At 42.8% G+C, this 27,121-nt stretch overlaps 1 protein-coding gene across 4 annotated transcripts in view; it reads left to right on the forward strand.

Annotated features, from left to right (window-relative positions):
• Window positions 1-7,822, forward strand: part of DOK5 (docking protein 5) — a 32,744-nt gene extending 24,922 nt beyond the window's left edge. For 2 of the 4 annotated variants that reach the window (XM_042834393.1, XM_042834395.1), the window contains exons 6-8: window positions 561-696; window positions 5,416-5,536; window positions 7,491-7,822. In XM_042834393.1, coding sequence (XP_042690327.1) covers window positions 561-696; window positions 5,416-5,536; window positions 7,491-7,561 — 328 coding nt within the window. In that variant the 3' untranslated portion in view covers window positions 7,562-7,822. The remainder of the gene's footprint in view (window positions 1-560; window positions 697-5,415; window positions 5,537-7,490) is intronic. The other 2 variants (XM_042834394.1, XM_042834396.1) reach the window with 1 other exon arrangement.
• Window positions 7,823-27,121: the final 19,299 nt, after the last annotated feature.

Raw genomic sequence — 27,121 nt, forward strand, 5'->3', positions numbered from 1 at the left:
TACAATCGTAAAAGAGAAACACATCGTACAATTAACATATCTGGAAAGAGAAGAGGCATTTAAACGTCCATCCTCTGTATTGCTGAAGAATTTAGTTCTCTCAGGAAAAGGGATGTGTTCTTAGTTCTCTGATTGTGCATGAGCTGTGGTAAGACATTACCGTTGGGATGCTGAGGATAACGTGTTTAGGGTTTCAAGTGAAAGACAAAGCTCATTACAGGCAATATTAAAGCCCTGAAAGGGGAAGAAGGAAAATTAATCCTCTCTTTTAAGTCTAAATTTCAAAAATCTGGGTTTTGTGCATCAACTCTCTAGAGCTCATGCACTTTCAAGGGTTGTACTCACCTGAGTCTGTGTTTGGCCAAAGTGTGGGTTAAAACAGTAAGATTGTGCTAGGGCTGTTAAAGCCCATGCAAATAACTTTCTTCAGTTCTTCAACAACCTTTGTTTCATTCTGCTTGTGCAGTGATGGCTCTAAAGCTGCATGGTGCAGTGCTACAGATCCTTGCGAGAAAGTGAAAAATCTCACATCTGGCTCCTGTCTGCTTTCACTTTGGCAGGATGTGCGACACAGGAGAAGGACTGTTCATCTTTCAGACACGAGATGGGGAAGCAATCTATCAGAAGGTTCACTCGGCTGCTCTGGCCATAGCAGAACAACACGAGCGCCTGCTGCAGAGCGTGAAAAATTCAATGGTACGGCTGTGCGCTCCGCTTGCTATTTCACATAAGTGAGCGATGCCTCAGTGTGACTTCCTTTAGATTCACAGGCAGAAAGCAGTCTGAGTATTGCTCTTAGTAAATTAGTCTCAATTATTATATTTAGGGTAGTGTTTGGATCCTTGAAAAGCAATCCCGGTTACAAACAACAAGGAAATGTATAGTCTTTGGTATCTGTGGTTGGAAAGCCACAAGTGTGATTTAATACAGAGATGATGAGCTCCCATCAATCCGTAGTTTCCTTTCTCATTAACTTATTCTAATTAGTCACCATCATGAGTTTGTTTAGAAACATTTCTCATCCATCTATTTGCAGAATGTGGCTCGTGCTCAGTTTTTTGTTTGTTAATTGATGCCTACGCTTCAAGCATGACTTGGAATGAGCTGTATGGCTCAGGTTAACCTGTGGGAGGGAGGGCTACATGTTTGTCTGATCTCTTGGTGGATGCCTGTTTTTCACAAGTGCTTTTTGTGTCTGAAACTCATTTTATGATGCTCATTACCCCTAGAAAGTATAGGAGTATAAGGTGCAAAGTTAACCTACAAACTGAGAACAGATAGTGTGGGATCTCCATGTGTGATGTCAAAAGAAGGTAGTTTGGTGGTACTTGTACGTAGCATGTTTCCAGGTCTTATTTTGTATGTTTTCTCATGAATTCTGTGGGGTCAGAAGGAATCTTCTGTTTATCCTGTGTCCACAGTCAGTCTCTACACTGTAGGACTCTCAGACTTTCTAGAATGCATAAAATGTGCAGAATGGACAACTATGGAAGAGCCTGGCCATATGCAACTTCTCTACTTCAGGCAGTACTAATTGGTTTGTGCAATCTGCAGTGAAAACTGTCTTTTCCTTTCTATGAAAAGTGCTGCTGTTATCCACATCCATGTCTAATCCTTTCAGTAGTTCTACTCATTTCCTGAACTTGAGACAGAAAGGAAGTCAAATCTGTGATAGGAAGCTATTTCTCTTAACAGTATAATGAGGAGGAGCAATAGAAAATTATTTTCAAGTGTTCTGACAGACTTTGTGTACTACATAGCTGCTTCAGCCCAACATGCAGCTGGATGGGTCATTCTGTCATCGCTTGTAGAGCAGGTGAGCAAATGAGTGAGAAAGCACAGAAGACTCGAATCTATTTAGGGGCAATGCAGGCCACGTATGCCCATTTCCAGCAAGGAACAGACCAGTTAGCATGGCAGTTTCCAGTTGGTGCTACCCAGTTAACTTCTGGCTGGTGTCACCTCAGTGAAGCCATGTCCATGAGGACAAATACTGACCCAAAGCCTGTCTTGTTCAAGAATGCCCAAAATTCCTTAATTTGAGACAGATGGGAGATGATGTAAGCATGCATCGGTAGCTAACTGAAGCATATTGGAAGTAGCCTAGTCTACGTCAGCGTACATAGCAAACGTTTGTAGCAAACCAGCATCAGATGGGACTGAGCAAGCTGTTGAGAGAGTGAATTTTGTTTTTTTTTTTTTTTTTAAAAAAAAAAAAAAAAAAAAAAGGGCAATTCATTAGCTTTTACCTCCTGTAGTAAATAGGTTTTCAGGCTATTTCATATTAGTGGTTTTGCATTCATGTAGTAGCATCTTTAATACACGGTGTCTGACAGCATGCTGTAAAATTTGTTTTACAAGTGCCCATACATTCAACAGATGCACAATTGCTGTAGATTTCAGCAGAGAGCAGCTGTACAACCTCAGAAGCTTTTTCATGAACACTGTGTCCAACCACAACCCCTAAATCTAGTTTTATAGACCCAAGAGCACTAAACAGGAAATAAGAACATATTCCCATCGAACTCAAAGCCGTGTAATTTAAGATCTGAATATAATTGCTTCAGACAGGTCCATATGCCCATGAATATAAGTCTCCCAAGTCTGTCATAGAAATGTCTGGTCCCAGTATAGTCAGGCTTAGTTCCTTCTTTTGGTTTCAAGGATGCTCAGATTTAGGAGTTCAGACAGAAGATCGTTACATTAACGCAGAGATCAGATAGCTGCTTTTGCTGATCACAGGATACCTTGTGAGGGTCATCTTCATTGTTCAGGTTGATTGATTTTCCTGGTACTTTAATTCTGCTTGAACACTTCCAAGGGGAGTCTATATGGAGGCTTGCACTTCACGCCCAGCGGTCTGAGCTGCATTAGGTTGTTTTTGTCTCCAAGAATTAATAACCCCTTGTGATTTTTTTTTTTAATTGCGTTAGTGAAGCTAGAGCTACTATTTACAGAAAAGATAAATAAGAGATGGGAGACACTGGTAGTGAGACATGAAGTCTCCTCTGAGTGGCTTCTGAATCACAGAATCACAAGGTTGGAAACGACCTGCAAGATCATCCAGTCCAACCACCCTCCTATTCCAATTAGTACCACAAGCTACTAAACCAGATCTCATAGCTCCTCATCCAGGTGCCTCTTGAACACTGCCAGGGATGGCGACTCCACCACCTCCCTGGGCAGGCCATTTCAGTGCCTGACCACCCTTCTCCTTTCCCCTGGCTGCTGCTACATCAGTAAGGTGAGCATGGGAGACAGGGCAGTGGTGCTGAGCACTTGAGAGCTCTTGGGGGCTGAGCAGTAAGGGGGTGTTGGATGTCTCACGTTGGTAAAGCAAATGGAGCTGCCAAGTTCTGCTGAGCGTGGGCTGTGATGTCTGACACCTCCCCAGCAGCCTCGTGCTCCATAGCTCGGTGTGTTGGTGCAGTGTGGCTGTATCTGCCTGTGGATGCTGCAAGGATTGTAGGAATGAGCGAGGTGGGCTTCCTCAGCCAGAGCCTCCCCCTGACAGTCTGCTGTGTGTGATGGCGTTCTGGTGAGGTCTGATGTGCTGACCAGGGTCTGACACACATTCACAAGTGGGCTTTGGTTGTTTTGCTTTCCAGTGAATTCAAAGATTTCTTTTTTTAAAGAAGGAAAGAGCAAATTCTGCTTAGCGATGCATGAAGCTGTTCTGGCCAGTGGCAACTCACCTTGTCCAGCTGCTCCTTTTCTGCACTGCCAGACAAAGAAATGAAAATACCTATTCAAATTGCAGGCATATTTTCTTTCCTTTTCGAGCAACCTTCAAAGCTAACTCGGAAGAAAGCTAACTCTTAAGCAGGCAGTGGTTTTGCCTCCTGTGCTAGTTTCACTAATTGCTAAGAAGAGAGTGAGAGGCTGTGGATTAGGTGCACTCCAATTAACAAGTTATTCATTATATTAATGGTATGTGGAGTTTTATGTCTTGCTTGATCCTCTGCTTGCAGCCACTGCCCATGCATGCTCCAGCACGGAGTTCTGGCTGGCTTTGACCTGCTTATGGTACTCGGTGCCTGTGTGGAATAAAGCCAGGCCATTAGCAAGCAATTCCTGCTTCCTCGGTTGCCACAGAGATACAGTGGGCTAATTGTGAGAATGAAACCCATCATCATTATAGCTGCTTTTGCTCACAGTCTGAGGTGTTTTGATGAAGTGCTATGTATTCAGGACATAACATATTCGTTCTTTTCCCCAGCTGTGGGTTTTCTAATTCTTTCCCATGCTGATTGAGATCAGGTCAGGCATCTCTTCTGCCCCTTCTGTGTCTTTATCTTCTTTCTCAGGCAGTGTCTTTTTCTCCACTGATACCCTCCTGGCTGTTGCTGTCCTCCTGGCAGCTGGGCTGTGGCTCAAACCACCTGAGTTTGCTTCCCGACTCACTTGTGAGTGCACCAGCCTAGAAGTGCCATCAGTGAGGAAGCACGTTCTGCTCCGGCTGTGGGTCTCTCATTGTTTGTTTCCATGGAGCTGTTGTGTATGGTGACACCACAAGTGATGTTGGGGCTTCAATGATGGAACTGTGATAAATACTGTGTGGTGGAGGTGGCAGCTCGTGCTGTGCAGTGACTCACCCTTCCAACATGGGGGTGTGTGTTCTAAGAGCAAAGGTTGATCTGGGTTTGCTTTTGTTTTTGTTTTGATTTCCCTTGATGTTGCAGGCACAGCATCCACCATACAGAGGGAGTTTGGGGGTTTTCGCCCCTCTAAAGAACCTCAAAATGGCTCTTCAGTAACAGGCAGCTCTCTTGTAAAAGGTTCTGTTACTGTTCAGGTTTTGTGAAACTATAATGTAAGAGCTTGCTTTTTTCCTGAAAAGCATTTTTATAAATAGAAAAGATCAAGTACAGGTTTGGTATCTTCAAACTAATGTTTTTCTGAGCTTTGGAAAAAAGAGAATTTTAGTTCTACTATGAAGTTTATGATAAAACCCAGATATTATTATCAGACAGCATATGCATACTACTGAATTCATGTGAAACATGTCTAATCAGGTTCTTGGTGTGCTGAGGTTGTACGTAGCTTTGGGAAGCTGCTTATGTAGTTGCTGCGTAGCTCTCAGAGGAGGAGCATTTTTCTGCCTCCCACTGAACCTCAGTTTCTGTTTCAGCTACTTGAGTTAGACCTCCCTGCAGAGGCAGCAGTGCTGGCGCAGGAGCAGGGCAGCACGAAGGTGAGCTCTGGTGTGCAAAGCAGTGTGACTTCCTAACGTGTGGTGTGTGCCCCCAGCCTAACCCCAAGTCAGTCCCTGCTGGCTGCAGGATGGGCAGATGGACAGAGGGTGACGCTGTGCTGAAATGCCATTAGAAATCTTTTCAGGCAGTGGTTGCGCTCTTCCCTGAGGACCTTCAGTGTGCACAACTGCTTCCTTCATATCTGTTTACTGCTTTACAGCTTCAGATGAAGATGAGTGAGCGAGCCGTGTCCCTCAGCACCATGGTGCCCCTGCCCCGCAGTGCCTACTGGCAGCACATCACACGGCAGCACAGCACCGGCCAGCTCTACGGCCTGCAAGGTAAGGAGGAGCTGGGGAGGGCTGCTGAGGCAGTGCAGTGTCTCTCTATCTCTCTGAACACTGATGCTCAGTCTCAGCCAGTTGCCACTGCTGTCGAATTAATGGAGGGAAGTGCTTGTCCAACCTGAGTTGGAGAGGTTGGCATCAGAAGGATGCTCGTCTTGCTTTTCAGTGGAAGGGTGACTTCATGGCATGGTTTTCTCTCTAGATCTGTGTGACAGGGACAGCAGGTCCCTGGGCCAGAAAAGGGGAAAGGGAATGAAAAGGAAAAAAAGAGAAATGGCAATGATCTGAGGAGGAAAACAAACTTTGTTTACTAATTAGGATTGAAGCTAATAAATAGATGACAGTTTCTGAAAAATTGAAGTTCTTACTCTGAGCCATCAGGGAGCAAAGAGAGTCTCTTGACTTCCACTCAGTTTCATTTTTCCCTCTCCCTGGAAGACGGAAATGAAAAGTGAGGTCTTCTGGGATCTGTAGTTAAACCATGGAAGCGAGAAGCTGTGGTGAAGCTGGGTCCACTCCTGGTCCTGGACTTGGTCAACAGTTTATGCCTAATATGTCCACAATCAATGTAAGGCAGGACCTTACTGAAGCTAACAAGGCCTAAAACAATGACTTACCGAGGGTCCGTACCGGCAAGGCGTCTTGGTGTGGAGACGTGAGGGATGTCTGTGCAGGCACAGCTCCAGGTGGGCTGCGGGGTTTTTCCGGAGGGCTTCTGTCCCGGCTGCGCTCCGCGGTCCCCGGGGGCCATCTAGTGGCACCGCGCACCCCGAGCTGTGGGATGGGCTGCAACTGGTGCTGATGAGCTAGGAAGGAAGGAAGGAGAAGGAAGGAAAAGGAAGGAAGGGTCGGGGTACGCAGAAGAGACCCCGGAGAACAGACGGGACGCGTGGTGCAGGTGGGGCAGCCCGGTGCTGAGGGGCCGCGCTGTGGCTGGCTGCGGCTTTCTTCTCGCAGTGTGTAGACGGATGGAATAACGCTGTGCTTGGGAAATCTTACAGAGGTGGTGATTTGATTTATTTATTTATAGCTTTTTTTTTATTATTATTATTATTTATTTTATTTTATTTTTTTTAGTCCTTCAGGTAGGAGGAGAAGCAATGATTCTTAGATACTCATTTTGCCCGTTTAAATTAAGCAGGAGGCTCCAACTTCTGCAGAGCGCGGAGTGTCAGCGGTTGTAGTTAGAAATCCAGGGCTGACACCCGACACAGGCGGCTGCGCTCCATTCTCATCCCTCTGGCAGTAACAGCTCGTCGTTTTGTCCCGTTCCTTTTTTTCGAACGCTAGAGGGGGCATGCAGCGCGTGGAAAGCCCCAGCGAAGCCTCTGCCGTGTTTCGGACGGAGGGAAGAATAACGCAATAGAAGCAGCACGCGAACGCTTGTTGGCGCTGGTTCGTACCGGGATGCGGGCAGGCGATGCTGTGACACACGGGAGCGGCTTGAGCCCGTCAGGCACTGCTATGGCTGTGCCTCGGTGTATTTTTAGTTATTAGTGCAGTCATTCAGCACTGTGTTGACTCAGCGTAAACAGACTGTATGGGGGCAGACCACTCGTTTTGTATTTAGAACAGCTTGTTAAACTGGAAAGGGGATCCTTGGAGGTTGTGGTCATGAGAAAGCAGTAAAAGTCTTTGAAAAGTCCTGGTCTTTGAGAAGGAAAAAATAAAGGCAGTGTTGTAATCAGAATAGATAGTGAAGTCATGTCGGGGACTGTCCCAGTGTCACCCTGAGCATCTCCAGTTAAAGCACATTGCCCAAAGCTTCAAATGCTTCAATTCATATTGAAAATCTGAGTGGAGCTGTTTCTGAGATGAAGCAGCAGGTTAATTATACCTATCCCTACTTTAAGGACGTAAGCTGTAGTTCACATAGTGATCTACAGGGCGCTGAGTAAAGTCGCTGTGCCTCACTGAGCGCTGTTCTGTTTTTCATCCCGGCACACAGCAGATGTCTCAAGCCCTGTGAAGCTCCATCGGACAGACACGTTTCCAGTCTACAGATCAGATCATCGATAAAGGGCTGCCAAGAACTTTACAAACTCTTTGTCTTCTGATGTGCTGCCCTGGTACCGGGATGACACGGATGATGCAAAGTGAGGATAGAAGCACTGAGAAGTGTGGGCTGGATGGGAAGTTACTGCAGTACAAAGGTGGCATGTCGTCTTTTGTTTTGTTTTTCTTTCCAACTTTGCCAAAAGATAAAATGATTCTGTAGAGACTGGGGGTGGGAACAAAACCATCTCACCCTGCAGTGGTTCTTTTCTATCCTACAGCTGGACAGACAAGTTGCTCCCTAAATATTTCCAAATGTTTTTGTATGATACCTATGTTGTAAATAGAAGATTTTCCTGTTGTAGTGTGGTTTCATCCTGTCCGTTACAGCTGTCATCCTTGTTTGTAATGCTTATCTTCAGTTCTTAACGTGACTGTTCAGCATAACCCCCGACCTTTGAAATAGTGGCCAGTTTTAAGCAGCTGTTGGATTTCAATCTTTTCCTGTTTGAAACCCCAATGGAGACTTGGTTTGTTTCTATTAAAAGCTCACTCTCTGTCGTCTGTTTCCTGTATTTATTTCCATCCCTGTAAATGTTTGAAATAAAAGCAATTCCCAGTTAATTGGTGGCGCAGTGCTTCGTGTTGTCACCATCAGCACAGTGAGCAGAGCTGCTGCAAAGCCGAAGGGACAGCGGGGGGGGAGGGGTGAGGGTCCCCCCTTCCATCTCTAATGACAGCTCCTCTCATTGAAGTGAGGGGGAGCAGACTGAGCAGGACTCTCACAATGCTACACAGCAGATTTTCCTGTTTTGTGACCATAACCACAGCACCTACCACTGCCATACAGGCACCTTAATTCAAGAGAAGCAAAAGACTTCCAAATTAGCTTGGTTGGTTTCTGCACAGTGGCCAGAAGAAAAGAGGATAGAAGGCTGTGATTATCCTGATTACAAGTGAAGCCCTGCATTTAACTGAATGCATTTAAGTCATTAAGTTTTGCTTGCAAGATGGGGGGGCATAAGTAAATTGTTTCATCATTTCAGTGGAACAGCTGTATTTCTGTGGGTTGTTTTTTTTTTTAATGTTTGGACTGTTGTTGATATTCAGAATTAAAATTGTTAGCATTTAATTCCGCTTTCCTTCTCACACCTTGCAGCAGAAAAGCACAATTAATATTTAAGCAGGTGAACAACTCTTGAAGCTTGTGACTCGCAGCCAGAGTGTCTTTAATTTAAATAATCAGTCAGATAAATGAATGCAGTAAGAGCTGTATCCCAGTCCTGCTGCTGAGCAGATCTGGAAAATGCATGATAATAACAGCGCTGCCTCAGGCGCTGGGGTCGGGGTCACGGTGTGGTGTTTCTGTGTATTCATTAACTTTCACAAGGGCAGATTGATCTTCTGTTTTTCAGGAGCAGTAATGAACCATTTTCTTATTTTTAGGGAATATTCTATCACTGCTTCTAGCCATGTAGCACTTAAAGACAAGCTGTTTGCAAACAGGAGGTTCTAATTAGAACTTGGGTCTCAGCTGCATTGATTGCACTGTGCTTCTTGGGTATTTGGGATTTACAAGTGCCAGGAAATCAACTTGCCAGGGAGAAGGTTTGTGTTGTGGTGGTTTTCTCTCCAGCATGTAGTCCCCACACCCTTCTGTTTTCTGACAAGCTGTAGAAGGGCCTTAGCTGCAGACACGCAGGCTGGGTGATTCTGGGTTTGGGTATCTCCCCAGCTCTCTGCCTTCTAAATGCTCTGGAAACATTAGAAATAGAAGATGTGGGGGGTTTGATTTGTCCTAGGCTGACTAAAATAAATGCACAGCCTCTCTCTGAGGTGAATGCCTGCCCTTTCTCTCATTTCTCTGGTTGCCATTCTTTACTGTCTTGTCCTCTGCTTTTACATTCTGCTGAGAGCTTAAAGCTAGCATATAGTCTGCAGAACTGGACAGGCTGCTTCTGTGTAGTGTGTGAAATCGTGCTTACGTGAGATTACAGCTTTCAAGAAGATATTGTCCACATTTTGAGATCACTGGATAAAAGTCAGTACGAAATAGAAGAGCACTGGCAATGAGAAATTCACTTGTTAATTTAATTTATCCTATCTCACTTACTGACTGAGCAGAGGGCTTAGTTTTACAGAGTGAGATGAAATATCTGCAGACCAAATATAGAAAACCTTTTGTGCTGAAGGCATTGCATGCTCTCAGAATATATGGTCCATAAAACTGAAGTAAATAGTTGCATAAATATTTATTTCTCCATAAACATGTAATGATGCGCCTGAAAGCCACACAGTATTAATGGTGCATGATCTCTATTTTTGGCACATTTAGTCAAATTAAAGCATACCTACATTTAGCATAAGTGAAGCACATGACTATAGCTCTGCAATGCAGGAGGGGAAAATATAGCAATGTCAGATTGATAGATGTTAGATTGATAGCTGCTCTGCCAGCTGTGAAGGATGCGGAGCTGCAGCTGCTGGAGGGCTCTGCTGTCCCTTTGGTGCCGTTGAAATCTGACCTACTGAAAACCACACTTGAGTTTGGGAACTATGTCACTTGGGTAGAGTTCTGTGTTGGGTTTAGCTGGAGTTAATTCCCAGCTCATCTTCTTTCTGGGGCTGCTGGCACAGGCCATCCAAAAGCAGAAGCACCAAGCAAGGGCAGCGATCTCTTTCAGTGTTGGTGCTGAGCTGTGGTGGCTTATGAAGGTCGCTGAGTTGTGGTGTGAAGCTCTGCCTGAGTCAGAAGTGAAACAAAGGGAAGATAGGTGATAACGTTCAGGGGTGAATTTTGAAATTAAACCTTTGCATGAATCATTATCAAGAGCACTTTTGGTTTTGTGTGTTACTCAAGTTTATTTTGTTTCATTTTATTGTTGCCAAACAAGGGTAGGACTGCCCATTAACTTCAAACCAATTAGGCTTGTGTTGTTTTATCACTGGCAAAGGCTTTTTCATGCCAAGTGGGGAGAATTGGGCTGGAAAACACTCATCTGTAAGATAACTGGAATTAAGAACCCTTGGGTAGAGGCACTTGTGGAAGATTGTTTTGTGCTTTTGTTTGTATTCTTTCCCTGGGGATTCTCGTCCTGCTGCAGTGTGTTGTTTTACTGAGGAGCAGGCGTTTAAATCAGAGCACCAAGCAGATGACATCAGGAAGGGTTGGTTGTTTCTGGTGTCAGAGCTCCTCCAGGCTCTCTCCTGGAGCTGCGCAGCCCCAAATAAAACCTGACATTTGAGCAAACCCAGGTGATGTTTGTGTTATTTGCAATAGTCACCTGATTCAGCTTTACACTGGGAAATTGAACAACTGAGCTGCTGAAGGCAGCAGGAATCCTTTCCTCTGGAATAGCTGGGCTGTGGTCAGGCAAGCTTCTGTTAACACCCTTGGGACTCATCACCAAACAGCAATGGCATTATTACCAGCTGTCACTGCTGATGTCCATGTGAGCATTAGGTCTGAAACACACAACACAAATCAAGAAATCCAAGTCCAGTGAAATAAGAAAAGAAAATCCTGGGAATGGAAGGTTCACATTGCGATTTTGAATCTATTTGAATCTACTGATAGGCTGGTGGTACTTCTTTATGTATTATTTGGTGATACCACTGCTAGTTAATTTGCTTGGTCAAGATTAGGGGATTCTGAAGAATAATGCTATCTTTTTATTAACAGTATTTATGTAATGCAGGTTGGGATGCCAGAGAATGAGCCATGCTACATTTGCATGCAGGCTGGAAGCCCCAGAAACAAGAACGTTGAGTTACTCATGTTATTTTACTAGCATCAAACCCAGCTACATGCTGATAACTTAAATATCCATTTCCTCCCTTCGCAGCATAGATCGAAGATAGAATTCATTCCATCAGGGAAGCACCCTCAGGAAATCCAGAGCTGTTGGCTGCAGCAGAGCTGAGCATAGAACACCTTTGGATCTATCAGTATGTGTGTCGTTCCTGATGAGTCTTTAATCACCTCCACCCGATCTGGGGAGACAGGAATCTCCTGTTTTTTCTTTGCAGAATGAGTGGTGCAGATTTTCATTATTTTATTCAATTTTTTTACTTTATTATTTTTAATAAATAGAATCAGCACTCAGTATATCCTGTATACTGTATACCAATATGACCAGTAACTAACTGCCCTTGCAGTAGACATAGTATGCAGTTTGGTTTTGTGCGTGGTCAGATGTGGCAATTGAGTCAAGGGGAATGATGAGCCATGAAAGCCGTCGCTACCTTGTGGAAACCTGCAGATTGCCAATAATTTAATAGAACATGTGCTGCCTTAGATCAAATACTCCTCCTTTTGCTCTGCAATGAAACTGTGAGATCTGAGCAGGAGGAGTGCTGAGACATTGTGCTTTCTGAATCAGGAAATTGCTGAGTACCTACAATCATCAGCTGCTTCGCTTATTCTTGGTAGCGGGGCGTATCTGTGTTTAAATAGATGTTATGGTTCTGGCTGTAAGCAGGAAATGAAAAATAAAGTAGAAAGAAAAAAACCCCAACAACTCCATTGGAACAGAAAAATAAAAGCAGATGATTTCCAACCAACTGTTAAAAAGTGAGGCACTGAATTTTAGAATATAAAATGCAAAGCCAATACCAAGAGCTGCTCTTGCTGGTGGCACTGCTGGGGCTGGCAGGGGAGCTGGGCAGTGGTCTGATGGCTGCAGCATGGCACACACGCAGCTGTCCTGTGTATTATGAGCACCTGCAGGGTGAGTTCACATAGGGAGCGAATGATGCAGTGCATCACTGTGTGGTACTGACACCTTTCAAATTATACATGCCCAATATTTATATCGATTGGTTGCGGAACGAATGCTTCAAAACTAAATTCCCATTTTGGTTGCTTTGTAAGGCGCACAATTGATGGCCCAGTGATTCTTCCTGTTCCCTTTCCTCCCGGCTCCAACCAAGCACAGCAGATGGTTACGTTTACTGCTTCACCTCAGAGCACAGAGGAAGGCACTGACTCTGCCATTATGCACCGAAATCCACATCTGACCCCAAGGACTGCGGCAGGAGCAGAGCCAAATAAGAGCCCCATTCATTAACATGATCTCATTCCCACAGGTGTGATTTTGCTGTTTCTTCCCTGGAATCTGCAGACTTTGGGTTGGTGGTAACCAGTCAGTTTCCTTGTGGGAATGGGCTGAGGGGAGAGACTTGTGGGCTGTGAATTCATGAAGATTTTTCTTGGATTTATTACAGATAATGTTCATGCTTATTTGCTATTAAGTATGAGGGAGGTTGTTTTGTGTTGTGGTGTGCTTTCCATTCCTTGAAGGATGCATGTTACATAATTCTTTTCATGCTGCACTCAAAGTTAATAGGCTAATTAATTTGGTGCCAAAGCCTAGCAAGAATACTTAAATCTCATAGCATAATGGTGCTGGGGTCAGGTAAGGTGGTGGTTGTGGCTTTACTTCTGTATCTCCTATAGGACTTAATGGTATGAATTACACAGAGTGATGCCATCCTCTGATTCTGCTCAGTGCAGAGCCCAGCAGTAGAAAGGCACAGCCCTGGGTCACACAGTGTGCACATGGCAGGAGCGTCGTGCTGTGTGTGCAGGCAGTGGCTCCAGGTGACTCTCCTTGCACTGAAATGTCTGCCTTTGGGCAGCAGAGATTGAATCCCTGGAGTAACGAAAGTGCCAAATGCAAAATAATATCAAATGCCTCCTTTATTTTGATAACAAATGTGCTCAAGAAGGTTATAATGCAGCTGAACAACTGGCACACCTTCATAATGACAGTGGTAGGAGCAAAGGACCAGCATGGCTCTTGCAGTGACTCTCTAGCAGCAGGTGGGGACTTGTTGCACTGTACAAACTCAGCTCCAGTGACCTGGTGGGGTAAAGTGGCTGAAATCCACTCCCCAGGAAACTTCACATCTGTGGGTGGAAAGCTGCCGTTGCTGCTTATCTGCCAGCTGGAGTCTCTGTGAGCTGTATTTCTTTCTTGAGCTTGTTATCTGATTTCAGTTCTGTCAGTGAGATGATTCCCAAATACCCTGGGGGATGTTCTTCATTCGGGGTGTTCATTGTCTGTAAATGCCCCCAGCCCCATATATTTGTTTTCTGCAGACTCGAGTCTGAAAATGAAGCAATAAACTCTGCAGTTTGTTGTGGCTGTGCAAAATCTGCAATCTGATTTATTAATTCACCTGTTCTGAGGGTTTTGTTTTCAGTGCTGTCTGCTGCAGTTCAAAGGGTCCTCTGTGTTTCCTTTTCAGTATTTTCCCCCTAAAGCTACAACTGTTTTTTCCCAAATGCACTGTTCATGCCATTCACCTGTCATCAGCTCTTCCACAACCCTAAATAACCCAGCAACAAACAACCCCCAAACAAAAGCAAAGATCTTGATAGATGTAAATTATTACCTCTTTTCAAAAGTCATCTTGGTCTGCTCGTGATTTCTAACCTCATTAACAATAGTACTGAATAGTATGAAAGGACTTCTTTGCACATTTGACATAAAGGACTTCTATAATAGAAGCGGTAGTGAAGGAAATGTCATTTTAACTGTTTGGGGTTGTCCTTAGGATTTATCTTTGCTGTGGGCTTAAAGTAGTCTTGCCCGCATTTCCCTCAAACTCCTCTACCCTCTCTGCCTGTGCTCCAGGGTCTTTTTACAGGACTGGAGCACAGGCAGAGGAAGAACAAACATCAGAGGCAAATCATGCAACCAATTGCATCCCACTTGGCCTTCATACAGATCGTGGTACTGTTACCTGTGAAAGGTACTGACTTCAGATAAGGAGCATTTCCATCACCAGTGTGGAAGAGAATGATTTTTTGGTCCCAGAACCCTCCTTTGATGACACTTAAGTGCACCATGCTCGTCTCCTAACTGCCAAATGTCTCTCCAGGAAACTCATTTTGAGTTCTCCCATTAGAACTCAGTGTTACTCAGAAATAAGTGTTCTGCTACTGGGTTCTCAGGGATCACTGTGGATAGCTACCATACAGAGATGCTATCAGCTTCAGATAAATGCATTGCAGTCCAAGAAGCACACTGTATACTTTGGCTTTTTGGTAAATATTGATGTTCCTTATTCAGTAGAACACAAAAAATTAGGTTTCTTAACTGAGCTCTATCAGTCTCCCATAAATATTTCCCGTTCCTTTGGACTGTTTAAGCATACACAGTAGAAGAACATTTTTTAAGTGCCTGAAATGCCTCAGTGTTATACACTGAATAATAAAGAACAACAGAATTTTGTCTCTTTCGAAACAGAACAGTGAATTTTGCCTGGAATACTGCTGACCCTTTTGAGGCATCTGGTTGCCAACATAATGGGTCTCGATGGGGATTCATAGCTATTATTTTTCAAGTTTAAAATTTGGAAGTCATACAACAAAATGTTTTCCCAGGCTCAGACGTCTCAATAGTCTTTAAAGTGATCAGGTGGAAGCCACACAAAGACCAAAATTAACTGCGAATCTCACCAACCCACAACCTTCAAGTAAAGTAATCCTGAAGCAGTTTTTGCTTTATTTCCTGTTAGTGAAGACTTTAACTCTTCTCTCCTTCTGTGCTGAAAGGTCCCCGGTAGGTTTGGGAGTAAGAAAAATCAGGCTGAGGGTTTCAGGCAAATCTGAGGGAAAGGAGAGGTGGAATGTAGCGTGTGGCACACTGCCATCCTCTGGGATTATATTGGACAGAACTGTTTGGGTGCATAAACAAAACTGTCTGCAAGCAGTGGCTGCTTGTTGGCTGGTCTGTCTGTCCCTGCTGAGACTTCTGAGAGGGAGGGAAAAGGATTTCTGTGGGATCCTATGGCTCCTCACTGGAATTTCTTATGTGTTCCCTATAGCACTGCATTTTACTGTGTATCTCTTAAGGTGTCTTTTATCAAGTAAGAACTTCTGTCTTGTTGAGTTCAACATGGATGGGAGGAGATGTCACAGTCATGTTGGACATCAATGTGGTCTGAAAGAACAAATCTGATGTTCAGATAAAGCTATGTAAATTATTAATGGAAAGCTTGTCAGATCTGTTCAAGATAGTACAAATTGACATAAAAATAAGGTATTTGGAGCTGGCAAGAAAGGAAGTAACTGAAGGGTTTTGTTTCATTTATTGCAATCTTTGCCTCAGAAATATTAAAAAGATGAATAATGGTGAAGAATTCTTGTCAATTTCACTGGTTGTGGAGAAATCAGAGCTAGAAGGTTGCAGAATGCAGTAGGGGAGACCTGGACTCACTCAACTTTCAATAATTTCTATTGCTATCTGTACTCAACTGCAAGAACTGTTCAGTGCATCAGCCCAATGAAGTGAAAACAATGCTCCTTAATTTCATGACAGCTCAGATACAGGAAATGTGGGCAGCAACCCTGGGTGTTCAAGCCTGATGTAATGCAGTGATTCTCAACAAGTTCTAAGGTGAAGTTATCACTACCGCTGAAATGCAGCCTCTGTTCCCTTCTAAACACGGTGTGTGGCACAGAAAGGGCAGGTGATTACTGTTTCACCACAAAGTCAAACATATTTGCCCTTTTTATTAAGTACTCTGGCAGCAACCAAGAGAAAATGACTCAATTTGCGATTCAATTAGGTCCTTAAAGACGGTGATACCACACAGTCATTTCATTAAGCTTTTGGTTTTTAACTTAATTAAATGTTAATGTTCCAAGCTAATTCCTCATACACAAGAGAGAACCGATCAGAGAAAGACTCGTATCTCATCGTCAGCCAATGCTGGAAATCAGCAGGGGACAGTTGGATCCATGACATAACTTAGTGCAGCAATAAGGCTGTTTTACTTTGGCCAGAGCGCTTCGCTCAAAACCAATTTGTCAGCTTCAGACCTCAAAGTTCAGCTTACCAACTCAATGCCCTCTCACTTTGATCCTGCCTTGATGTAGAATTGCTTGTTCTAGCTAACAGGAGGAGACTTCGTGCACAACTAGGTATATGGAATCTCCAAGTCACAGCCTGATCCAGCAATTGAGCACCTGGTGAAAGAACGCAGCCAGCCCTGGGAGCACAGGTGAAAGCAATTCAAATATGGGACTGGAAGGGGTGGAATGTGGTCCCACCCCTCCCTAAACCTCATTTAAGGGCTGGCTGCCACAGGGGTTGGCTCTCTACCTGGAGATCCTTCCTTTTGGAGTATTCTGTGAGCCCTACCTTGGGGCAGGTAAGTCAGTCTTTTTTTTCTTTAATTTGGTTGTGCCTATCACTGTTTTTTTTGGGTAGTTTAGAACTGGTTGTCAGCTACCACCTTTCCCTGTGTTGAGAGAGGAGACTTTTCAATACATGAGTGTGAAGTACTGTGATGCCTATTGACTTCTATTTTTTCTTTTTTCTAGTTAACCAGATTTAATTTGAAAGTGTATAGAACTCGCTCTCCCGCGTTGCAATCCTTGCCTATTATGAGATTCCTCCTTCCCTGAGAGTGTAACCCCTGCCTAAGCCTAATGGCTCAGTGTCTGCTTACCCATTATGAATAGAGGCTATCTGGAAGGGAGTAGTCCTCCCATAGGAGCTCAGTGGAGAGCTGCTTTTCAGCTCATCTGCCTCATACTGTTTGCTTCTTGCTGCAGCTGTGCCGACAGCATTAACCACGCTGCTACCACAGGTGGAAATCACCTCTGATGGATTGGGTTTTTTTTCTGCTGTGGTCAAAGAACGAGACATTAGTGAGTTCGGGGGGTGAAGCAGAGCCTGCTGCTAGGGTCGGTGAATACTAGAAACAAAGCTCTCAGAGATTGGTGGCTATTGTTGTGTGGTTGGAGACTGTCTCCAGTGGTGTTACTGATAAAATGTATCTCCCTGCGTTTTTTTTAACTTAAAAAAGAAGCTATTTTGGATCTTTAGGAGTGAATTCACATAAAGGGAGTTGGTGCTATAGCAACCGTTCATCTGAATGAATGTTCTGCTGGGAATATTCAGGCTCTGACTTTTGTCGTTGATTTTTCCTGTAGCCATTCAGCTCTAGCTCCTGCAGCTTTTGCTTTCAGAAGAAATCGGTGTTTGTCTTTAGGGAACTGCTTTATTTGCTGTTTCAGTCTTCCTGGTTTTCGGTTTTCCCAGAAAACCCTCTGTTTTTAAGGATGATGTAACATCATCAGAATCTTGTTAGCCTGATTGGTTAACACGTGGTCCTCCAGAGGAGGATGTGGGGAAAGCAATAATCAAAGTATCCTGCACCTAAACCACTCTGGTTGGTGGTTGCTGAAGTACAGTTTTCATTTCCATCCCCATCAGCTCCTTCCAGTAATTCATCGGCAGTTTAGTGGTGATTTGACCCCAGATAATCATGTCAGCTGTGTTAAAGTGGCTGGGGGCATTTGTATGCATGAAATAGCAAGCCAAGAGGATGACTGCTCTCTTCATTACTTAGATCAGATGCTCGTGGCTCTCTCAGAGCTTTTGGAACAAATGTTCTAATTTTCTAATACCCTTTGTGAATGTTGGGAGTGTAAAATACCCCTATAAAACAAGGCTAAGGTAAAAATACTGGTAGTAGGCTGTCTTTAACAGCACAAACAGGCTTCATGCTGCTGTCTTGAAGCAGAGTTAGCTGAACTATCAGTGTAGTGACAACCAGGGAACTTGATTGGTTGTAAATTTAAAGATTAATCATTCTTGATTGATCAAAAAAGTGTTAGTTGAAAAGATGACCAAAATGTATTGCTTTGACAGAAGTGAGTCTTCTAATGAAACTGAAGCACTTTATTTGCTGCACCTGTGGCTGTCTTGGCCTCTCAGGCTGAAAGTTGCTTAATGAGGTGGCCTATTGTACAGGCTTTGATATGCAGGCACAGTATTTCCTTTTAATCATTTTTCTTCAGTTTTCTAGAGGAGAGTTGAGCCGACCAAAGGCAGAATGATGCATCTAATTGAAAAATAGTACAATGCTTTCCTGAACACAGCTACCTTCGTTAGAAGCACATACATGTGCACTTCTATGTGCTTAGCATGCCCTTTCAGCTTTGGCTGCTTGTGTTAATTACTGCACAGGCTGGTGGTTACACACCTGGCATATGTGAACTGTGAGGGGTTGAAGAGGGATTGGCAGTGAAGCCCTGAAAGGAGTAAAGTACAACCTTTTATCTCCTCTGATCTCCCATCAGGAGTTGCTCATGCTTTGAAAAGGGCCATCATTCTTTCATGGCAACTTGTGAACGCTTAGATTATCATTGCGTTTCAGCGTGCTGCCATGCCTTGCTGTTACAAAGACAATGGAGAATTGATGGTGCAGCCCAACTGCCCTGTTCTGAACTGGCTTTCATTTAAAAACTTTAAGGGTAAAAAAAAAAAATAATAATATTCCCTCTTCCAGTATTTGTTAATAGTTGGCTCTGAGGTGCAAAAGTGATGAAGAAATAAGCTTTCATATGCAGCTGCATCTCAGAGGTCAAGGCTGAAGCTGAGTGCTCAGCAATAGGCTCAAGGGGTTCACTGGGAGTGAAACAGCCATGGTCTGTGCCTGGAGGGATGAGCCCTGTCTGCATGCTTATCATTGGTGAATGATACAGGTTCCTAGAATGCAAAATATTTGCTAAATCTTCATAGGGAAACTGAGTGTCATGCTGCACCTCTTTGGGTTCAGTGCTAAAGTGATCAGAATTAATTTTAGAACACTATGAAACAGCCTGTGCAAGTAAGGATAAAAGAAAAGGTCAGCTGGCTTCCCTGTAGGTGAGAAGCACTGCATAGCAAGTCCCTAGCTATTGTTCTTGTTGCTTCTGTGACCTCAATAGTTATTTATTGTTCCTCACAGTTGAAATGCTGCTTTCTCCATTAACTTCTGTCACTTCAGCTGTCACGTTTGAATTCATTCATTCAGTGAAAAAAATGTTTATTCTCCTTTCTTTTGAAGTGGGAATGCAGTGATTAGTCAGGAGATGTTGATCTTACTAGAAACCCTATACTTTGACATGAATGGAGTTATGCACCCTCAAACTGTGTTACCCTCCTTGTACAGATACGGAGTCAGTATTTAGCTGCCTAATCTGAAGTCAGAGGAAAGGCTTGCACTAATTTCAGTTGCTCTGAATCAGGCTAGAAGTCTGACGTAATTATGTCTGCAGGATTACAGCAATGAAAGAGTAAAGGAAGACCTCTTCTCTTTAGTTTCATCCACTCTGATGATGCTCTGGGGTGGCACTCCTCAAAGCACACCAACTAACAGCTAGTTCTACCTTTTGGAAAACAGATTAAAATGAAGGATCTGCTTCATTCCTTATCTCATCACTGAATGCCATCATTACTGAAGATGGGACTGTTCCTTGAGCTCTCAAAGGATGCTGTGTTGCTTCATCTTTATTTCTTACTATCAGTGTGCTTCACTTTGTGGTTGTTGCTATTCCTGTGCTGAAGAAAAGCCATTTGGACTAAGAAATCATCTTAACAAAATGTAAATTATTCCAAAGGGTCCATCTACATAAGTACACATTAATCTACTTCTTAAATATGTAGCAGAATCTTTCCCCTGAGGAGAGCATGGAGCTGTGAAAATATGTAATGGTAATTAATTACTGCCCAAGAATAGATTAATATTACATGGTAGGAATAATAACAAAATGTATATAACTAAGTTGTGTCTGTAGGGTAATGCAAACTGAGAAGAGGTATCAGACTGTGGCAGTGTTATACTTAATATCCCATCAAAAGGAAAGTGTGATTTTCTATTTAAATGGCATTTGTTGCATAGCACAGCCATTTATTGTCATTGTTTGTATTTTGAGCAATGAAAATATTTTATTTCTGATTGCCCAAGAGAGCTGGCTTTGCTGTTGCTGCAGAAAAAGCCATTTCTTCTTTGAGGAGTTGCTATTGGGTGTATTGTCTGCACTGTTGGTCTGTGCTGTGGCTCTAAATGGCATTGCCCTGACTGTGTTTGTGTGTAAGCTGGGGATGAGAACATGTTCCTGAAACCCCTGCCATGCATTGTACTTTGCCTTTTATCATCTAAAGCTTTTGTCGCAGTCTTACAACATCTCAGCCATCCTCTGATATTGTCTGTCTTAAAGTTGATGCAGTGCAGATCTTTAAGTGGTGTATAGCTGGAAGAGCTGTAGGTTTAACTCAATTATGAAACCCCATTAACAATTTTTAACTATCTTGTTGTGTAGTAAGTTGAATTCAGGAGGTTTGGCTGAAATTTGATTCTTCAGTAACAGATTTTGTAGTTGTATTTTAAATGAAGATGGTAACACAGGACTTGAGCTGAAGGTACTTAACATGAGAATACAAACTGGAAATCCTCTCTGGGTGACTGGATCTGATTTTTGCAGTTGCAGATGTACACGTTACATGCCCAGTGTATCCCTCTGAATGAGGATGCTTCCTTGCTTTTCTGTCTCTGCAGGACTCTATACTGAAGCAGTGTTTCATGCCTTGCAGCAAACGCAGCAGTGTAACTACTAACATGAAAGTGAACCTGTAGCGTGCCTCCAGAAGAGAGCAATGTTGTTATGGATGTCAAGGAGCCCAAAGATATCCCAGCTCTGTAGCATGTGTCCCAATGGATCTTGGCCTGCATGGAGCAGTGGAAGCAGCCAGGGAAATTGGGGCAGCATTGCTCACTTCTCCTGCTCGGGGTGGGAGGGAGGAAGCAGAGTTTGGGTTGTGTTGAGATGCACTGTTATCATCACTTCTGTGGGACTGAGAGGTTCCTGCTGCCCAAGGAGATGAGGAGCTTGCCTACAACTGTAATTCCTGTTTCTGTAATGGCTGTGTGGCCAAATATTATTCTAGAATAGATGCAAATCCCAGATCATTAAATACCTGATTGAAGTTCTGTTATGTTCTATGGTAGCTCGTAATGATGGGCATAAGAAAAGAGTGCACAGCTTAGCATGTGCTTCAGGAGGGGTTTGTCAGCTCTTATTGTAGGGTGTGTGGATTTGCAGTGTGGATGAAAAGCAGGCTTCATTTCCCATCAGGGTAAATTTGACATCTGTTCATTCTGTTCATTTCTTAAAAACAAATTATGTCTTGTAAAATGATATCTCTCTCAAAATCAGTAATGAAGTTATGTAGGTTTCCCCCTGTAGCAGGGGAATATATTGTGAGGTTTAAAGCATCCTGCATGTTTTTCTTTGAGAGCATTTGTGGTACTTTGCCAGAGGAGATGCTCCTAAAATTCTTCTCCTTTAAGAAGAAATTGAAACCTGCTGCTTCCCCCAACACTTCTCTAGAAGTGATGCATCAGAAAACAGCAAATGCAGCACTAGGCTGGGGCTGCTGGGAAGTACAAGCATTTTGCAGTGTCCTATGTAGTATCTCATGAAGGTCATTCAGAGAAGGAAGATCCTTTGACACAGTTTCCCTCCTGCTGTATGAGCTGTCAGCACTTTGTTAGCAGATGGCTGTGTTCATCTGCTTCTGTAAGGCAGAGGGGGCATGGGGTAGGGAAAGAGTAGCTGGTGCATCACCTGTGGAGTTTTTAACAAATATTCTCTAAAGTAGAATATTTTTTCAATATTTTGTTTTTCCTTTAGCCATTAGCAGCTCAAGATGCTGACTTCTGTTTTGTTATGCGCCTATGAGCTGTTGGGAGAATGGAATGAATATCTTTACTTGATTATGCAGCATCCTATTTGTGCTACGAAGTGGCCCATTTATAATAAGGACTGGTCCTAGCATGCACTAAATACACATTTGTGTGATTGAGTATATCACTGTGCTTCCAAATGCCTCTCCACGCCTGCAGTTATTCACAATCATATGATGTAGTGGCTGCAGAAGGAGGCTGTAGCTCTGCAGACAGTAATTCCTGTCCCAGCTCCACTCTTCTTCATCATGTTAGGAAATCGTTGAGGGGGGCAGAGTTGACAGTGTTTTGGCAGAGAGAACATAGTTCTGGCTATTAAGAATAACATGAATGCTTGCACAAACATGTGTACTTACGAACACTTTGCTTTGGGGCCTGTACCAGTGTTTTAGTCACAAAGCAGGCGCTTCATGCAGGCTTTTGAATGAATGGGAGTGAAATTTTGAAACCAGCTGTTCTGTGGCTGAAGTACTTCAAAGGAGTCATGGTAATGGCCACTTGGAATCAAAAGGGATGGCATCTTTTAACTCTTCTTCAGAAAGCAGTGCTGCATCCTGCAGAGCTCCGTTCGTAGCCAATGAGGCTGCACTCACCTACAAGCTCACACACTGAGGCATTTGCTGCCTTGCCAATTTTCCTTTGAAAAATAGATGGGAATTAATGCAAAATAGTCACTTTGGCCTTTTTTCTAAAGAAAGAATAAGAGTATGCAGAGAATAGTTTGAAAGTGTGGGGCTTTGTTTGTCTGTTGGCTTGTTGTTTTACCACTGGTCAGTATTGGCTGTTGCCAGATGAAGCACTAGATAAGTGGATTTGAGCTATGGCAGTCTTTTTCATTATGGCCTTATTCTCCTCTACTGGAAAAGTTTCATGAACAACAAAGTGGAAAAAGATCTTTTTTCTTTCATCTTAACTTTGTGATTTCCTGTTCCTTCTTCAGCTTTTGTAATAACATGTCACTGTGTCACGGCTTGATTAATTCAATAAGTTAAAGTGAAACTGGAGCTGCCGAGAGGCTGCCAGTATGTTTAGATTGATATTCAATTACTTTTCATGTAAACACCAATGATTCTGCTGTCATTACTTCCTAAGGTTATTTATGAAAGAAATTTCCTGGTGCCCATCAATGAAAGTGACCGAGCCACCCCTGGTGGGTTGCTCACATGCGTGGTGCTGTGCTGATCAGAATAAAATGTGAAACACTTCAAAACTTGCTCACTAGAAGAACACAAAACTTCCTACTGTAAAGAATGCCTTAGACTTCAGAGCATCAGAAACTTGTGTTAAGTAATCTATAGGATGAATGAAAAACAACTGCAGTGTCTCCATTGTAGTCTAGCAGTAAATTACCTAGATGTCTATCTGATCCTATGGGTTGATTTCTGTGTTGGTCTCTAGGTTACGAAGTAATGTAGATCTGACCCCATTCACATCACTGAGCAATTCTCTGAACAGTTCTAATATCAGTAATGATTCCACAGTGACCCTTCAGGGATTGAATTCTTCATGTACCAGTAGTGACCAATATGGTCCAACCAACCCTTTCTCCTCTTGTAAATCCAACCTAAGGCAGATCTTTACAAATGTCAATTTAGCACTTGAGAATAAAGCTGAAAATGATCGAATCTGGTAATGTTTTTTAGGATGTCATCAAAATGTAAATTGTAATAAAAATAATTAAGTGTTTTTTGACAGATTTATTCTGCTTATGCAGAGGAATCAAAAATGCACACTGTATTCTGCAGTTTGGAAGGGTAACTGCTGTATGTTTTGCACTTGTTTTTCTCAAAATGAGAACAGTGTACAGTGCTAACGAAATTGAGCGTTGCCAGCTCTCCCACAAGTCAGTGACAGAGGTTTATTTGCTGTGAAATAACAAACCATCTGCAATAGGGCTAAAAGTTCAAGAAATCTTGGTTATTCTGCAGGCAGGATCATCAGTCTTTGGTAATTCCAGCATTAGATGTGAATGTCTGTAAACCTTTTGCTAAGTCTTTGGCGAAGTTGATTCCACCATCTCCTTGGCTACTCTTAAACCTTCCTAAAGCGGACTTGAAAACTTTTTCTGCACTTTACTTCCTAAGCTCACCGCAGTCTTTATATTTCTTACGCGAAAGATTGAGTGCTTCAGTCTGGAAATAGAGCTTAAACACCTTTGCAACTTCGGAATTAACCCTCTAGTGCACTATGTGTATGTGCTGAATGTTCTGAAATTCTTTGGCACGACTCACAGAGGTTTGCTCTTGGAATTGTTTTGGGGGGGAAAAAAACGAAACACAGTTTCATTTTCAGGTAGATTATAGTTTTCATTAAAACCTGTTTTCCCAAAACTATGAGCATGTGATGCTTAGGAGATATAGAGTTCCTCCTGAGCGAGGCAGATAGCCAGAAGTATCTCATATCCAGAAACATCTTCGGAAGTTATCATCTGCCCAATCAAATGGTTTCATTTAATTACCATATTTTATGAATTAAAAATCTCTGTATAATGTGGAGTTTAATGGAAGCTGAAAAGCATATGCAATGAAATGCAAATGATTTCTCAAGCACAGCATTGCACTTCTGATTTTCCACTCAAGTAATTTAGAAACCATTAGTTTAAGTGAGATTCTAAGGTAAAGCACATCCATGTGGTTACAATGGTTCCTCTGAAGACTACACTTGTAATTTTCTGAGAGACATAAATCCCTAATTGTGTTTCTCTGCACTTTGTTCCCGCTGGTGTAAGTGCATTTTGTAGGTATCTGCCTGCCAGATGGGTTTCAGTGGTGCAGGGCTGCGTTTCCACCCTGGAGCTGTCTTCTCTGTTACTTGACTTGCTGCTGAGTTCTAACAATGCTGAAGCAGAAGCGAGCACATTGAGCACATCGGGCAGATTATGGCTTGCAATGAAGCAGTTCATTTTTAAAGTCTGTAGAAAGCAGCAAAACTTTCAGACTGTTGAAAACAAATGCAAGGAGGGCTTCCACAATGCTGCATTGGGCTGTAGGAAAACGGGAAGGGGGGAAAGGATGGCTTGGACTGTTTGAAGATAGCAGCAGGAAGTATTCTGGTCATTGTTTAAACTGCTTTCTCTCCCTGGGTTTATTCTCCAGTGCTTTGCTGCTAACAAACTCAGGTGCTTCTCCAGCACTCATGTTCAAAGAATGCTCCCTGGAGGATCTGATTGCTCTCTGTGGGCATGCTGTACCTGTTTTGAACAGTAGGTTTGGATCTGGATGGACTTCCCTGAAGCTGGTTATTATTTTAGATACACATTTTATAGAGGAATATAATTATTTTCTTCCTAAATTCTGTTTAAATGGATCCCAGCTATGTTTCCTAGGGCTATTATCAACAGTCCTGCTGCAGAAGCTGTGTTCTTGTGCTTCTCACTGTCCCTTTCAGGGGCAGCCTTCTCTGCAAATAAACCTATAGCAGAGTGTGAATTAAGACCTGCATTTGAAGGAGTTTTTCATCTGTCTCGAGCAATAGCAATCATTTGAACAGTGATGTGAATCATATTATGCTGGAGACCTGAGGGGGTTCAGTGTGTTGCAGCACTATAGGCTGTAATTAATCTAACTTTCACAAACTTGTGAATGCTCTGTAAGATGGCTGCTATTGGTGTTTGCAAACTGGAAATAGTTTCAGGATTTTGAGAATTTAACCTTGCAAGACTTTGCCAAGGGTTGATGTTATTTCACTGATGGTAGTTCCTCCTGCGTGTAGTTACACATCTGGGCCCCAGTACAGGTGGAAAAAAAGGCAAAGCAATTTACCATACGAAATTTTAAGACGATTCCTCCTAAATGAGAGAGAGAACAGGAAAGAAATGTGAGATTTTTTTTATTAGATAGTAGCAGCTGATGGGATCATGAAATACATAATTTCCTGGGTAATAAGATTCACGTGAAATGATTATCAGCGACTGAATGAGCACATTTGTAGGCAAGAAGGTGGGCTTCAGTCTGATTCTTATTTGCTACAGCAGAGGAACAGTGCAAGTAATGTCACCTTTGTATATCAATTCTACTTGTGTTTTGTTGGCAACTTATAGCACAGGTTTCAAGGAAAATTGCTCCCCAAGGGAGCAAGAGAGAAGAGGACAACACAGTGCATAATAAGGTGGTGAGACATTTATGAAAGGAAATGTTACCACTGTAGGGAAACGTCCTTCCTGATGAGCTTTATATGGTGCATGGCATCTATTTGTGGAGGCAGCACTGATGGTGAGTAAATATGAGGGATGATGAGGAGCTTTGTAAGTTGGAACAATAGGAATGTGCTGGGGAGTAAACTTGTTGCAGCTTCACCTCTTGGGTAGAGGTCCATTTAGCTTCAAGGCTGAATTGACAACTGCAGTGTCTTTAAGATTGCTTTCTTGGAGTATGACTTTCATTTGGAAAGAGCTGTTACCTTAAAGTACACGTTATGTTGATATGGTGTATGCAGTGGTATGTGTATCTTGTTATTCAAATGGTTGCATTTCTTTCACAAATCTAGTTAAGCCACGATAACTGAGCAAAAGAAAAGTCTTCTGCAGTTTCTGTATGGCACAGGTAAATAGACTGCAAAGCAGCATGTTAAAAAAAAAAAAAAGCTAAGAGAGCAAGTTGTTCTAGCAACTTGAAAGTCTTTTCCAACTAAAGATGTGATGCATAGTGCCAAAATGGATTAAAGGTTTCTGCACAAACCATTAAACTACTGTGGAAAACTGTCGATTTCATAATATCTTAAAATTTTCTCCTCTGTGCCTTTCAGTTCATTCTGAGAAACAATATAATTGCTGCTTGTAAACCACAGAGTAATTTACTCATTGTCAGTTAAGGTCATAACAGAAATCTAAGTTGTTCAACAGCTCAAATCTACTTTTTTTTTCCTCCTGTTGTTGTGTTTTCAAGGTAAGTGCTATGTGCTGAGCCTAGAGGAGAAGAAACAAGCAACTAACCCCGTGCTGCTCCATGTAGTTATTTTAAATTAATGCACAGTCTACAATATATATTCTAAGTGCTAAATGAAACTTGCAGGAGTCTGGCCACCAATTTTTAAATGTCAGTTATATATGTTCTG

This window comes from Centrocercus urophasianus, unplaced genomic scaffold (assembly GCF_019232065.1).
Source record: "Centrocercus urophasianus isolate 14NV4802_14NV808 unplaced genomic scaffold, USGS_Curo_1.0 seq_46, whole genome shotgun sequence".
NCBI classification, from domain to species: Eukaryota; Metazoa; Chordata; class Aves; order Galliformes; family Phasianidae; genus Centrocercus; species Centrocercus urophasianus.